General features: G+C 42.0%; 1 protein-coding gene across 1 annotated transcript in view; it reads left to right on the top strand.

The window, feature by feature from the left end:
* The window catches only part of LOC147337049 (protein NLRC3-like), a 646,813-nt gene that overhangs the window by 37,197 nt on the left and 593,028 nt on the right, over positions 1 to 16,588 (top strand). The window contains exons 5-7 of the mRNA XM_086287137.1: positions 360 to 2,139; positions 4,992 to 5,165; positions 10,799 to 10,972. Of these exons, the coding sequence (XP_086143263.1) occupies positions 360 to 2,139; positions 4,992 to 5,165; positions 10,799 to 10,972 (2,128 nt within the window). The remainder of the gene's footprint in view (positions 1 to 359; positions 2,140 to 4,991; positions 5,166 to 10,798; positions 10,973 to 16,588) is intronic.

The raw sequence follows: 16,588 nt of genomic DNA, 5'->3' as shown, positions 1-16,588 counted from the left end.
ATGATTTCAGTCTGATTGGCTCATTCATAAATATTCTGTTCCAGCTGCTGGAGGACAACATCATCACTTTTGTGAAGAACGAGCTGAAGAAGATCCAGAAGGTTCTGAGTCCAGATTACCCAGAATGCTTAGAGAGTCAGAGGAGCAGCAGCAGAGAGGCATTTGTGAAGATCACAGTGGACTTCCTGAGGAGAATGAAGCAGGAGGAGCTGGCTGACCGTCTGCAGAGCAGTAAGAGGATTTATCTAAAGATTTAAGCTGCTGGATAAATGAACATTTTCCAGAGATGGAAGATGGAGCAACATGTTTTAAAGATTAGTTCTTTTTGGAATTGAGTGTTTATTTTTCTTCTCATTCAGAACTTCAAGCTGCAGTTTGTCACCGTAACCTTAAATCCACCCTGAAGAAGAAGTTCCAGTGTGTGTTTGAGGGCATCGCTAAAGCAGGAAACCCAACCCTCCTGAATCAGATCTACACAGAGCTCTACATCACAGAGGGAGGGACTGCAGAGGTCAATGATGAACATGAGGTCAGACAGATTGAAACAGCATCCAGGAAACCAGACAGACCAGAAACAACAATCAGACAAGAAGACATCTTTAAAGCCTCACCTGGAAGAGACGAACCAATCAGAACAGTGCTGACAAAGGGAGTGGCTGGCATTGGGAAAACAGTCTTAACACAGAAATACAGCCTGGACTGGGCTGAAGACAAAGCCAACCAGGACATCCAGTTCATATTTCCATTCACTTTCAGAGAGCTGAATGTGCTGAAAGAGGAAAAGTTCAGCTTGGTGGGACTTGTTCATCACTTCTTTACTGAAACCAAAGAAGCAGGAATCTGCAGCTTTGAAGACTTCCAGGTTGTGTTCATCTTTGATGGTCTGGATGAGTGTCGACTTCCTCTGGACTTCCACAAAACTACAATCCTAACTGACCCTAGAAAGTCCACCTCAGTGGATGTGCTGCTGATAAACCTCATCAGGGGGAAACTGCTTCCCTCTGCTCGCCTCTGGATAACCACACGACCTGCAGCAGCCAATCAGATCCCTCCTGACTGTGTTGGCATGGTGACAGAGGTCAGAGGGTTCACTGACCCACAGAAGGAGGAGTACTTCAGGAAGAGGTTCAGAGATGAAAAGCAGGCCAGCAGGGTCATCTCCCACATCAAGACATCACGAAGCCTCCACATCATGTGTCACATCCCAGTCTTCTGCTGGATCACTGCTACAGTTCTGGAGGATGTGCTGGAAACCAGAGAGGGAGGACAGCTGCCCAAGACCCTGACTGAGATGTACATCCACTTCCTGGTGGTTCAGGCCAAAGTGAAGAAGGCCAAGTATGATGGAGGAGCTGAGACAGATCCACACTGGAGTCCAGAGAGCAGGAAGATGATGGAGTCACTGGGAAAACTGGCTTTTGATCAGCTGCAGAAAGGAAACCTGATCTTCTATGAATCAGACCTGACAGAGTGTGGCATCGATATCAGAGCAGCCTCAGTGTACTCAGGAGTGTTCACACAGATCTTTAAAGAGGAGAGAGGACTGTACCAGGACAAGGTGTTCTGCTTCATCCATCTGAGTGTTCAGGAGTTTCTGGCTGCTCTTCATGTCCATCTGACCTTCATCAACTCTGGACTCAATCTGCTGGAACAACAACAAACAACCTTCTGGTGGTTTAAACCATCTCTCCACCAGAGTGCTGTGAACAAGGCCTTACAGAGTCCAAATGGACACCTGGACTTGTTCCTCCGCTTCCTCCTGGGTCTTTCACTGCAGACCAATCAGACTCTCCTACGAGGTCTGCTGACACAGACAGGAAGTAGCTCACAGACCAATAAGAAAACAGTTCAGTACATCAAGGAGAAGCTCAGTGAGAATCTGTCTGCAGAGAAAAGCATCAATCTGATCCACTGTCTGAATGAACTGAATGATCGTTCTCTAGTGGAGGAGATCCAACAGTCCCTGAGATCAGGAAGTCTCTCCACAGATAAACTGTCTCCTGCTCAGTGGTCAGCTCTGGTCTTCATCTTACTGTCATCAGAAGAAGATCTGGATGTGTTTGACCTGAAGAAATACTCTGCTTCAGAGGAGGCTCTTCTGAGGCTGCTGCCAGTGGTCAAAGCCTCCAACAAAGCTCTGTGAGTACATTTGTACTCATGTCTTTACTTTTAACATCCAACTGTGTCAGTAATTTATTTCACCAGGTTTTCTGTCTTTGTATGAATTTGTAAAGTTTTGGGATTTCTCCAGTACAACTGTGACCTCTTTGATGCCTCCAGAACTCGGTGAACTCGAGACGCTGGATTCACCATAAACTCTGATCATCACTGCTGCTGTTATGTTATCAGTCTTTGTTTAAACACTTAGGCTGCATGTGCCTGATGTTGTGATACTTTATATTCACATGCATGCTCCTTATACATTTCTACTGCAGGTCTATTTTTAGTCACAAATGTTGGGGAAACACTTGCTTTTACATGCATGGTGGGTCCTGCATTAAAGAAAGCATTTGAATTACTCAGTGAATCCTGGCAGCCAGAGAAACATCCTTAGTTCCACTTTAAATTAAACTCTGCTTCGGTCTTCCACAGTGTGTTTGTTGTTTCTTTGTTGTTGTTGGCCTGCTCTCTCCTCTCACTCCAATCTGGTTGCAGCAGATGTTTGTCCCTCCCTGAACCTGCAGACTTGGGTGCAGCACCTCAGTTCATCTTCAGTCTGAAACCAGCTGTTGTAGCTATATCCCTTCAAACACACCTTCCCTGGTCATCTCTGCTGTGGTTGCTATAAAATTTAATCTTGATTAAAAAAAAGAACAAAAAACTGAAGTCAGACTTGATGCCATTTGTTGGCAGCATGGTGCCTGTTTGTCTTTGATGATAAACTGCAGCACAGTCTAAAGCAAACCTTCTGACTTTATTGACTTTATGCATGTATATATTCTTCCTGTTCACCTTGGACACACAACAGCTCTCTGTTTGTTGTGATTGGATCTAGAACAGCCAACATATCCTAATCTAGATGATTTCTAAGGTGGTATCTGGGAGGAAAAGTTAAAATCAGCTTGGATGGCCTGTACTGTATGATGGCCTTGGTTGCACCACATTGATGGCCATGCAGGGTGGTTCACTACTTGGGCAAGAAGACCGAGGAGTGAGCCACACTTGGTCAAAGCTTGGTCATTCAAGCTCACTGTTTTCCCCTTGTTGGTTGATGATAGTATTTTTTTTTTTTTGACTTATAGTCATCATTGTCTTCAAATTAACTCACACACTGCTGACTGCTGTAGCTTACCTGGCTGAGCAGGTGACCCATGTACTGAAGGTTAGAGTCATGACTCCAGGGCCTGGTTTGAGTCTGCCCATGACCATTTCCTGTGTGTTATTCTCCTCACTTCTCCCTCCCTTCCTGTCTTCTTTGTCCTATACAGTGAAGACAAAAGGCCTCGAGTTCTGAAAACTCTTCCCCTTCATCATCTTCCATCTCTCTCATCTAACATCCCCAGTATTCTCTGACTAGAGAATCTTTTCACAATCTTGAATGATAAGGATCCAAGTGGGTAAAGTTATTTATTTGTTGTGTTCCTATTTGCAGCTGGGATAGATTAAGAAAAACTATCGGCTGCCCAAATGACATCCAGTTTAGAAGACAAACATTGAGTGAAGTGTTTGTTTCATCGTCCTTCACAACTCATCAACCAGGTGTCACAAACTTCAGCAGAACAGTACAAAGCATGTCATACTGGATGGCTGCAACAACCAGAGTTTTACCTACCTTTGGTATTTCTTGACAGCATGAGCGTAATATTTACTGAACAGAGTCGTCTTCTGTAATCTTTTCAGATTCAGATTCAGAACACTGTATTTATTTTCAAGGGGCAATTAGGATACTGAGCTTTCCAACCGTACCTACAATACACAAACATCACATTGGGGAGACGGGTCAGGCTAGGTAGCTGGCCGGTCAGCCGCTAGAGCAGCGACCCGGAACCGAACAGCAGAAAATGCACAACATCAGGAAAGATGAGGAGAAAAAAGAACTCCTCCCAGACTGAGCTCCAACAGGGAGATCAGTTTGAGAACAGACAAAAAAATGACCTTAGTGCAGAGCACATGAAAACTCTTAATGCGCCATAGAAGCACATGACAAGCAACAGGGATGGGTAAAAGGTGAGAGACAGCCGGTGTAGACAGCGCACCCGGTCCTGCAGCATTTGCGCTGGTCCCCTCGACCCACCGTCTGCACCGGGAGGGGATAAGCATGCTTAGGATGGGAAGGAACAGTCTAAACACCGTCTGTTATCAGGGTGAGATTTGTTATGTTCAGCTCCAGCCTTGAGACCACAGCTCGCGCCGGTATGTTACCCGCATGAGCTGATGGTGGCTTTCTTTGGTGCGAACAACTGCATGTCAATTTCACAGCTGATCTAACAGTCCGTCACTTGTCTCTCAATCTCCCGTTGGAGAGCCACGAGCTTCTCCGAGAGGTTATTGGTTTTGCGCTCAAAGAGCAAAGTCTGAGAACTCATGACCACCATGAGCTTCTTCAAGATCTTATCCGTGCTGCGTTCAATGAGCCCATTTTGAGAAGTCACGACCCGTCTCATTGTTTCAGTCACAGCGGGCAGCCTTGTGGGGGTTTGAACAGCTGGTTCCGCTTTCTTTAATCGTCAATAAGCCAGGGCCAAGCCAGCTCAGATCAGCAAGAACCCTTTGCTGCTGTGAATGTCCGTGCTGCTATATTTCAGGATCAGGCTCTAAATGTACAAATGGATCTGAGAAGATTTCCAATCATGTTTCTACTAGATTTACAGTTTGTTTTCATGTCTTCTGACTCAGATGGTGGAGCAGGTGGAGCTTACAAGGAGTAAGTGCTGCTATAGAAGAAGAGTTGTGTTTTATTGAAGCTATTTAGTTAACCAATAATTGTATTGCATGCTGGCATTAAAAATGTTTCATTTTACTGATTTAATTGTTTGTTTGTTTTCTTCCAGACTGAGTGGCTGTAACCTCTCAGAGAGAAGCTGTGATGCTCTGTCCTCAGTTCTCAACTCCCAGTCCTCTAGTCTTAAAGAGCTGGACCTGAGTAACAATGACCTGCGGGATTCAGGGGTGAAGCTTCTGTCTGCTGCACTGCAGAGTCCACATTGTACACTGGAAACTCTCAGGTCAGGATCCAAACATATCATTAAATGATATTATTGTATAAACAACCAAGCTTTATAGAATTGGCAGGTGAACTTTTCTTTATCTTTGGATTGCTTAGGAGATTCTTAATTACTGTCTGAACATTTTTTTACAGTCACATATTTTGTTTTAATGGTCAAACAGAATTATTGTTCAGTTCAATGAGCAGGTAGCTGTGAGAGTCATAATAATGAGGTATATTTGTATTAAAGATGACTAAACTTGAACAGTAGCTGTGAGTTACTTTGTTTACTCATGTGTGCTGATGTTGTGAGTAATTTAAAGCTGAAGTAAACTTGTAATGAGTTTAATAGAGTTTCTGAAGTAAGTGTACTTGGAGACATTTATGTGTTTTCTAAAGTCCAGGAGCAGGAGGCTGTGTGTAGCATAGAGGAACCCAGACCTCAGCTTTGTCTCCTGGTTTCTGTTGCTGCTGTTACAGTTTCCCCTCATCATTCCTTCAACAGTCTCCTCACTGTAACAAATCAAAGTGTTACTGTATAGATTCACGTCTGAATGTTGCCATGTGCTATTAAAACTGAAAGTGATGTTTCATACACCCACGTGGTTCAGTCACACAGTAACTGATGGTAAATAATGTTTGTGTTGAGCACATCGTACAGGTCAGCTGCTCCACACAGATCTCAGGTTTACATGCTGGAACAGTTTGTGATCATGAAGGATAAACCTCACTTCCTCTTTGTTTCATACAGATGTGACATGAACAATAACACATTCATGAAATCCTTTTAGGAACACAAACACTATTGTAGCTGGAGAATATATTTGAATGTAGGATAATGTAGGGGATCATAAACAACAGTAAGAACTAACCACCACCTCACCATTTGGGTTGGTAGCTGCATGTTGACGGACAAAGTGTGGACTTTATACAAGTTTTTAAGTTGTGTTGATCGGCCACGTAAAACCAGAGTTATGATAAAATATCTGCAATGTTTGGTTTTCTTCCTGAATACTATCGTTTTTTATAACAACGATAGTATTCAGTATTTATTGCAACAAACTTTGTTGTTTGCAAAACTCAGTAACTTTTTTGAAGAAGTAACTATATAATTAATTGTCCAACATTGGTCATTATTTACTGTATTTTGCAGACAGAGTTACAGACTCTCTCCCAGACCACAGACTCATAATACAAGTCAGAGCTTTATAAAAATAGAAAAAATAAAGTTGTGTTTTCAAAATTGGAGTTCAAGTTATTTTTACTTCCAATAGTGTTAACATGCTACAGGTCATGAACAAGGTTGTTTTTAATTTTCATTGTAAGTGGGCTAAAGCAGTTAATTAAAAGTAGTCTAACATAAATGTAAATGCTGTAATTTGATTACTTTAATAAACCATGTAACTTGGATGGATAAGATGCTGGCGTGACCACAGTGCACACGTCTGCTGTTGCTCACAGTGGTCCAAGGGACGCTCAGGGAGTTTGTGTGTTCGCTCAGACACGTGAAACATTAGAGGGAACATTGGCGGTGACTGGCAGGGAAAAGGGGAATGATAAGACTTACTGTAAATATAATTATGTATGTATTGAAAAAGGAACAACTAAAATGTTCCAGCTGAAAAAATGAAATCAGTTTCAGTTTATGAGCTCTGTTTGTTTTCTTTACAATTCCAACCTTTTATTTTGAAATGAGCTGCTCGTTCCTGTTTAGAGTTGATGAGCTGATGTGGGTGAGAGGACTCAGGCAGCCTGACAGAGTTCATGTCCAGGTCTTCCCTGCTTGTCCTGATATACATAAACATGAGTATCCTTGTAGGTCAGATCTCATCAGTCACACCTGTTAGTGCAGCTCTCCTCTAGATTGTAGTGCTTGTTAAACTAGGATGATTTTAGGAGCCTGGACCGCAGATCTAAGGGAAGATATGACTTGGAAAGACTAAACCAACCTATTAGAGGTGTTCGCACTAACATAGATAAATACTCAGATTTACACCTTTAGTGTCTCACAAAGGGTTGAAAAGTGAATGTGCACAGAGAGGTTGGTGGTGAGACGGGCACTTCCAGCACTGTAGATGTGATCCAGCTCAGTGTTCATGGAAATAATCCGGAGAGCAGGATTCCTTGATGAATGTCACATCTTCTTAAAGTTATAATCCACAGGGAAAACTGTGAAACTGTCGATCTGATATCTAGTCAACCAATCAGGTGTTTACATGCCCTTCACTGATCTCCAGCCCCACCTTATTATCAGTTTCTCTCTTTTACATCTGAATTATCTTCACTTCACATTTCAGTCAGTTCAGATTTCATTAGCACGTTCACTTTAGCATAATCCATTTTAATCCAAACACCTTTCTCTTTAAACTCTGTTTGTCAGTCACAGTATATCCAGTACAATCCTCTTTTTCACTGCGTCACACACATTCAGAGATCAGAGTGTCCTGTGTGTGCTCTCATTCACTCACACTCACTCTCATATGGCTGAAGTCTGTTTGTACACAGGCTAATCTGGGACTCTCCACCATTTGACCCTAGAAATAAAGAAGCTTCTTGGATGAGAGGTGAAAGGCGAAACGTCTTCAAAAAACTTAAAGAAGTCCAGATGCCTTTTTTTCTAAGCTCTTTAGATGACTGCGAACCTTCACAAACGCCTCATCAGTGGGACTCTCAGAGCTACCAGCCCTTTGCTACAATCACAAAGCTCTTCATTGAAATCAATGATATCAAAGCTGGAATCAAGCTATAGCCATATACACTGCTAAAGACTTCTTATCTCGAAATAATATACTGAAGTGGCAATGCAGAAATTGAAAATAGGCGGACGTGCTACCTATGCTATTAGTAGAATGGACATTGGCCTGCTGGCTAAGGAAGGCCCTGTCTCACATAGAGGTGAGACAGGCCCCCCTCGAAGCCCCCTCTTTTATCGGGGCTTACTTAGGGTCATATCGGGGACCCCACAGTTGGAAGTCTTTTTTTTTTTTTTTCTTTGACCAAATAAAGCTTATTTCTGTAGCTGTTGTTTTATACAGCTTTAATGTTAATATTAATGTTTGCTTATGTATGTTTAGGGAGTGGTCTGATGGTACATGTCGTTGTTACATTAATAATATTCAAATAGTAAGGGTATGCTTAAAGATAAGGTAAAAATCATATCATATAATGTAAATGGCCTGTCGAATCCAATTAAACGTAATAAAATTTTAACTAAAATGAAGAAAGAACAAGTACAAATAGTGTATCCACAGGAAACCCATCTAGACTGTAAGGAGCATGAAAAACTGAAAAGAATGGGTTATACAACAGTTTTCTCCTCTTCCTATAAAACTGGACGAAGGAGAGGAGTGGCTATCCTGTTATCAAGCAAATTACTCTTTGAAAAAATATCTGAGATAAGTGATAAAGAGGGACGTTATATTTTGGTAAGGGGAAACATTGAGGGGAACCCAGTCACGTTGTTAAATATATATGCACCCCCTGGAAGCGATATTTATTTCTTTAAGAAAATTATAGATGTGATGGTAACAGAGACAGTAGGTTTCCTAATTTGCGGAGGAGATTTAAATATACATCTACAACCAAAGCTAGATATTTCCAATAGAAAAGCACAGAATACTAAAACATTAATTAAGAATATAAATACATTGATGAAGGAGGTGGGACTAATTGATATATGGAGAGACTTGCATCCCTACCAAAGGGATTATACTTATTTTTCCTCACCGCACTCGTTATACACAAGAATAGATTATTTCATAACTTTTGGGAAAAATAAAGATAAAATAAACACGTGTGCAATTGGAGCAATAGAGTTAAGCGATCATGCACCAGTATACCTGTCTGTTGATTTAAACGTGCAACCAAAACTCAATAATTGGAAATTAAATTCAAGCTTACTGAATGATCCTCACTTTAAAGGACAAATTAAGAAAGAGATTCACTTCTATATGGAAACTAATGACAATGGTGAGGTGTCTCCTCCTATACTGTGGGATGCCTTAAAAGCTGTCATGAGAGGGAAAATTATAGCAATATCCTCTTATAAGAAAAATATGAGAAATAAGAAATTAGAAGAGCTACAAAATAGGAATTAGACAAAAGGCATGAAAGAAAAACATCTCAGGATATATTGGAGGAAACTAGGAAAACAAGAAATGAAATAAATGATTTGACCACATATGAAATTAAAAAAAAATTAATGTTTCTTAAACAAAGGTATTATGAGGGAGGATCAAAAGCAATGAATGTATTAGCCTGGAAACTAAAAAAGAAAATAGCAGATAATACAGTTCACAAAATTAAACATCCAGTGACAAAACTAATAAAAAAATAAACCAATAGAAGTTCAGAGTGCATTTGAAACATTTTATAAGACTCTGTATGCTAATAACACAGAGAGTAGTATAGTTGAAATTAACAGTTTTTTAGATTCTCTTGATTTACCAGTACTGAATGAAGAACAGAATAAAACTTTGATTGAAGATATAACAGAAAAGGAACTAAGAATAGCAATAAGTAAAGTTAAAATAAATAAATCTCCAGGATCAGATGGATATACGGCAGAATGGTACAAGGAGCTAAAAGAAGAATTAATACCAGTGATGCTTCTAACAATGAATTGGATCCTAAAGAAGGCTCAAGTACCTTCTAGCTGGAAAGAAGCAATTATCTCTGCCATCCCAAAAGAAAACAAGGATAAATTAGAATGTGCGTCATATAGACCAATATCTGTTCTTAATACAGATTACAAGCTGTTTACATCTATCATGGCTCGACGATTAGAAAAGTTCTTACCTAATCTAATTCATAATGATCAAACAGGTTTTATTCGAGAGCGCCAAATACAAGATAATGTACGACGGACATTACAAATTATTAATCATATTCAAAAGAATAAAATAGAAGCAATGGTAATCAGTATCGATGCAGAAAAATCATTCGATTCAGTTAATTGGAACTTTCTTTACCGAGTCTTGCATACATTTGGCTTTCACGAAAGTATAATTAAGACAATACAGGCACTTTATGATAACCCTACGGCAAGGATTAAAATTAATGGCTACCTATCAAATAGTATTAAGCTGCAAAGAGCAAATAGGCAGGGCTGTGCATGCTCACCATTATTATTTGCGTTATATCTGGAACCATTGGCTCAATATATAAGACAAAATAAAGAAGTAGAAGGTATTAATATCCATGAAAAGGAGCATAAATTAGCCTGCTATGCAGATGATATTTTAATATTTTTGGGTCAACCATCAAACTCTTTACCTAAATTAATGCAATCATTTGAATACTTTGGTCGACTATCTGGATATAGGGTTAATATGAGTAAAACACAATTGCTTAAGTACAACTATATTCCATCAGAAGAAATTAAAAATAAGTATCAATTAGCATGGCAAACAGAGTACTTTAAATATCTAGGAGTCATAATACCTAAGGATCTTACAGAACTATCAGAACGAAATTATTTACCAATGCTGTTCTCTCTTCACTTCTTCTCCTCTGATTCTCTCCACATGTTGCTCTGCATCAGTGCTCAGTTTCCTGACAAAACAAGATGAAATATTGCTAAATATAATAGTATCTCCTTACACTTCAACAGAAGTGTTTTATTTTTGTAATTGTTTATCTGTTATTTTTCAGACTGAGTCACTGTGACCTGTCAGAGAGAAGCTGTGAAGCTCTGGCCTCAGGTCTCAGCTCTCAGACCTCTAATCTGAGACAGCTGGACCTGAGTAACATCAACCTGAAGGATTCAGGCGTGAAGCTTCTGTCTGAAGGACTGAAGAGTCCACACTGTACACTGGAAACTCTCAGGTGAGATCAAGCATTTTTCTTTCATCAACTGACAGAATTAGCAGATTAATAATAAGGCAGTCCTCTAATAAGAGGAGAAGTGGAGGTGCTTTGAAGGGCAACATACTCATATGTTAACAAGACAGGAAGTAGTTCCTGGGAACTGCTTCCTTTGTTATTGTCTCAGTAGAAACATGATGGTGAAACAGTGATGAGTTTGCAGAGGTGGATCCACAGCACACAACACAACAATGCTGTTGCGTGCTGAAAGCAGACTTCTCACAGATTCTGAGGCTGCAGGTTTCATCACTGTCCAACCAAAATTCACTGAACCAGCAGTAAATGAACGTCCAAAACGACGCTTCATGTTTAAAAAACAGATGATCAGGGGGATTTGTGTTTACATCTTTTTTGTGTGATCTGTTCACCTGCTGTTTCAGCTGTTTGGTGGTTGTTGAGATGGTTTTGTGAACTTTTAGCTGAGATTCTGACGTTTCTGTAGATACCACACATGTCTAATTACTTTGTACAGCATGAATGGCCATAACGAGGTTTTTAACAGTAAGAAAAGTTGTAAAACTTCAGAAAATATAGTTAAAAGTCCAAAACCTTCTACGTCTGGTGGCTTGTGGTAAGGAGCAGATCAAACGAGTAAAGAATTACGTTATAATTATAAATGGCTTCAACAGCACATTCAGGTCTGTGAGACTCATTCAGACACTGAGCCGTGGCTCTGTGCTACATGCACATATTTCTGCATCTCTGCCATTCAGACACACTTTATATATAGTTTATTTTATGTAGTGTTCAATACTGAACTGTACATTTAGTCTTTTTAAAGGCAGCAAGTTTTATTCAGTGTTTTCATAAAAGCCTTATTTCTATCCATTTACTGCTATTAGGAAGAACACGTGAGGTTTAAGACCTGGACCAGTTTGAAACCTTTTGTCCTCCACAGTGGAAAATGGGTGGAAATAAAAATGGGTCTCACTTTAGCCAGCTCCTAATTTTATCAGTTCTACTCTCAGCGTCTCCTGTATATCTCCTGTATAAATGTTGCACTCAGCTTTGTGGTCTCCAATATCACTGAAATGCAGCCAGATGCTGCTCATTTTGCCTTTTCACTCTTTCCTGACACGCTTGCATTTCAGTACAGCTCCCATTTCTCTGTGTACTGGTCTCTACCACCACCCTTGCTGTCTATGGGACATGTCTTCTTTCACATAATGGTATGATCCCAGTCTGTCTCTTAAAGTGTTTGGCCACATGGTTTGCTCATCAGAATAAAACCTCAGCCGTGCTCACATTGATTATCAGCAAGCCTGAAAATTCATCAATATTTGACATATGAAATTATCTCAAGGGCTGGATTTGGCCCACGGGTCATATGTTTGACACCCCTGGTTTACACAGTTTGGTATTCAATGTACAAGTGAGTTAGCTCTCAGCTAACTAGCAGACAAGCTAATTGCTGGGACTGCGTCTTTCTAACAAGAGCGTCAGACACTCAGACTGGTTTCCTTTGTGGATGATGATGTGTTCTCACACTGATCCTTCATGCTGATGCTGCCATCCACCCACTGCTCCTGGATTCCTCATCATCATCTCCATCAGCCCTCACAATACTCCACCTTCTTCAGCTTCATGTTCAGCAGCCTGGATGGACAGTAATTCTTTCCATGGGTTATGGTGGGACATTGAGAGCTGAAGTCAAACAGCAGTGAGAATGAAAGACTGATTCATTTCTATTTAGTCTTGTGATGTGCAGCTTTGTTCAGAGCATTAAGGCCCAGCAAAGATTACTGAGGTCATAGAGTCCTGATGAAACCTGTGTGCTTATAGAAACTGAGACCAGATGGACCAGAATAGAAGGACATTAAAATGAAGTGTCAGCTACACAAAGGCAAAGCTATTCAGTTGTTGCTGTGAGTTATTTAAATGGAGGATGGAGTCAGACTTTAATCTAGTTTTTTACAAAGTTCCCTCAGCGTCCAGAGCCACCAACATACCTTTGATCAACAGCAAGTGAACATTTATAAATGTGTGTTTGCAGAACAGGAAGCAGCAGAACTATTGTTCTGTTATCAGGCAGCAGCACAAACGCTCATCAGCTCATTTACTGTGCAGGACTTTGAGTGTGTGAAGTGTGTGTTTGTGCTGGATTTCCTTTGGAGAATCTCAGTCAGAAACCAGACAAAGAAAAACTCTTTCAACAGTCCAGGTTGAGTTGACAACATGAACTGCATTTATCTCAATTTTAAATACACGTAGACATTGAGGGCTAGCAGGAGGGACTATGTGCTTACCTGCTGCTCTCTGGCAGGTAGCTCCATGCCCTCCTGGGTTTTAATTGCACCTTAGAACACACATGCATCAACACTACAATGAGCGGGTGGAGGGAGGTTTGGAGTCTTCTCTCACCCCCGTTCTCTGCGGCCTGCTGGAGCGGGGGGGCTAGGAGGAGTTGGCTGTCCGGCTGCGGTCTGGGGTGTGGGGCCTCCCTGCTGCTGCGGAGTCGGGGCGGTCTGCCTCTCCCCACCGCAGGGAAAAGGGTAACACCACCTGGGTCTGGGTGCAGTTCCCCCCTCCAGAGGCAAGGGTACCTAGACCCGGTTGGTAGAGTACGCTTGGGGAGTGTGATCGTGTGTACAGCGTCTCTTTATGTCTGTCTCCATGTCGGTTGAGTGTGGAGTAAGTGCACATGAGAGCATGAGGGTGGGAATGGATGTTTGTATCTGTGTGTGCCTGTATGTCTGTGTCTATATGTCAGGTTGGGTATCAGACGCCACCTCTCTGGGGACATCTTGGGCCCTCCAAGGTTTGGAGGCCTATCTCCACCCACCACCACTTCCCCTGCCGGTGGCGGACTCCCTCAGGTGTCGGTGCGTTGGTGGTTCTTTGTATCTGGGGGTGGGCGTCCGGGTACACACCGGCTCACTCCTTGGCGGCCACTTATTGGGGCTCGCTCGGGCCATTTCGGAGGTGGAGTGCCCCCGGCCTCTCGGCCTGGGGCTCGGTCACTCAGGCACAGCTGGCTGCCGGCGGAGCTCACGGGCGCGTCACTGCAACTCCCCCTGGCTTCTGCTCCGCGGCTGCTGAATGAGCCCTCATCTGGGACTCTCCTCAGCTCTTACTGGGACAGTGGCGCAGCTGCCCCTCTGTTGGTTTTCCATGGTCTCTTGTGTTCTGGGGGCCTCTGGATGTCTGGAGTTTTGATCTCCTCCATACCTGCTTCATACCATAGAGGACAGGGCTGTGGCTCCCCCACACTCCCTAGCAGATCATTACATGGAGAAACCTTTGGAATGCAAGCATGCTGATCCACACAGGTATGCACACATGGGTATTCACAGACGCGGACTAAAGCTTTCTTGGCTGCTGCCTCAAAGCACACTGTGCGCTGTCTATCTTGCGTGTTGCACAATATCGTTTATTATTTAGTAACTATAAAAAGAAAAAAAAACATTCAGTGTGCAGAAACAGATCAGGTGCTTTCTAACAGCAGTGTTCCCTTTAACACAGCAGCAGTTCAAATATTTCTGTCAGTCTGAGCTGAAACATGAATCTAATCTAATCTAATCAGGACACTGAGAAATACATCATGTTAAATATACCTGCAGGCTTCCAGCTGTGCACTTTGTCCCTGTCAGCTGTGATTGCCATGGCAACCTTGGTGTTGTGCGCGATGCAGGGACGTGTTCAAAGGCAGACGTCTGGCAGCAGCATCATATTTGATGCACTATCTGTACTGAGTGTGCTGACTTTATTTCAAATGTCCCACTGCTGTGCAACATGAATCACATGTTCTGCACCTTTCTGTAACTCCCAGGTAACCATGGTTACCCAGCTACAGTATATTCAGAGCCAGTGAGCACTTTCACAATAATCATGATTTTAAAAACTGTGATTAAAATAATTGCCGACGTTAATCAATTAATGAGTTAACGAGATAATAACAGGTTAAGTTGCCCTAATAATTAGACTTTGATGACAAACTGATGTGATCTCCATGTTTCCTTTGTTGGACTGTGGGCGAGTGTCAGAACTGAATGTACTGAGTAACATGTAGAGTTTAAACATGTGTCAGTTCCAGTTTTAGAGCTCTAAAGTGCAGCTATCATGTTAGGAATATGTGAGGAATAGACAGGAACACTGAGCACACTGAGGTCAAATCTTTATTTTACCACTCGCTGCATTCTTGATGTTCATGAATTCAGCAGGTTCATGATTGTCTGCAGCATTAATCTCATATTTCCATCTAAAGTGTTGAATTTGACTGTTTGATGTTCTTTATGATCTCTGGCACCAGTTCATCTGTAGGCTGAGCTCAGTCCATCCATTTAGTGAAATGAGGTTTAAAGGTCTCCTTGTTCTGTGAGCGTGCACAGATCCTGAAGCAGAAAGCCTGGGTTACAGAGAAATGATCATCACTGTGGTGATGCTCATCATCGCTGACTGGGATTTGAGGTTTTGTCAAAGCAGCAAAGAAAGCCTGGCTATGTTGGACTGGGTGTGGCAGCAGCTCCCAGTTTGAGGTCAGGAGACAGACACCCTCTCTACTTTGAAGATCAGCTTCAAACTTTCCTTTTTGATAAAGCTTATAGTTCGAGCTGGATCAGGTGACCCTGAACCATCCCTTAGTTATGCTGCTATAGGCTCAGGCTGTTGGTGGACTTCCCATGATGCTCTGCTCTCTTCTCCCCTCTTTTCACTCCTGATGCTTTTATATGTCACTACTGCATGTCCTTAACTTTTGTCTCTCTGTTTTGTTCTTGTCTCTCTGAGCTCATCTCTTCTCTTTCCCCTCACCCTGCAACCAGTCATGGTAGATGCTCCTCCTGGAGCCTGTTTTCACTGGGAGGATCTTTGTGTCAAAGGGAGTTCTTCTTCCCACCATCACCAAGTGCTGCTCACAGTGGAGGCGGTTACCTTACACTGTTAAACAGCTTCAGATGACTGTTGTTGTCTGTTGGGTATTGTCACTTATAAATAAAGTTACAATGGATGGATAGATGTTATTGTGACAAAGAGAAAACAACTGTTGACAGATAGATTGTTGTTTTGTGTGTCTGCAGTCTGTCAGGATGTCTGATCACAGAGGAAGGCTGTACTTCTCTGGCCTCAGCTCTGAGCTCCAACCCCTCCCATCTGAGAGAGCTGGACCTGAGCTACAATCATCCAGGTCCCTCAGGAATGAAGATGCTGTCGGCTGGACTGAAGGATCCAGGCTGGAGACTGGACACTCTCAGGTATGGAGAGAAAATCTGATAGAGGAGGAAGAGCTGGAAACATTTCCCGTGTCTTTCACTCACTTCCTGTTTGTTTCCTGCAGATGACACATGAACAATCACACATGCAGGAATATTTTCAGGGACAGACACACTAGTCTAGCTGGATAGTTCATGGATATTTATGTAGGGGTCTCCAAGGAGTCTGTTTGCAGGAACATTAATGATAACTGATATGTTGAGAGTTTCATTAAAAGTAGACTTACAGTTAGGTCCGTAAATATTTGGACAGAGACAACATTTTGTAACTTTAGATACACTTTATTAGGTCACAGGTGTACTATACCTGAGATAGTGGCCACTGTGTACTTAATAAGGTGTCAGCCATGTGTATGTTTCCCATGCTGTA

The sequence above is a fragment of the Aulonocara sp. 'chitande type north' Nkhata Bay genome, linkage group LG3 (genome assembly GCF_057382095.1).
Source record: "Aulonocara sp. 'chitande type north' Nkhata Bay isolate Kocher_YH1m ecotype deep benthic linkage group LG3, A_spYH_male_GT1.1, whole genome shotgun sequence".
In the NCBI taxonomy this organism is placed as follows: Eukaryota; Metazoa; Chordata; class Actinopteri; order Cichliformes; family Cichlidae; genus Aulonocara; species Aulonocara sp. 'chitande type north' Nkhata Bay.
Note: the sequence above shows the minus strand (reverse complement) of the source record. Positions and strands in the feature narration are given on the sequence as shown.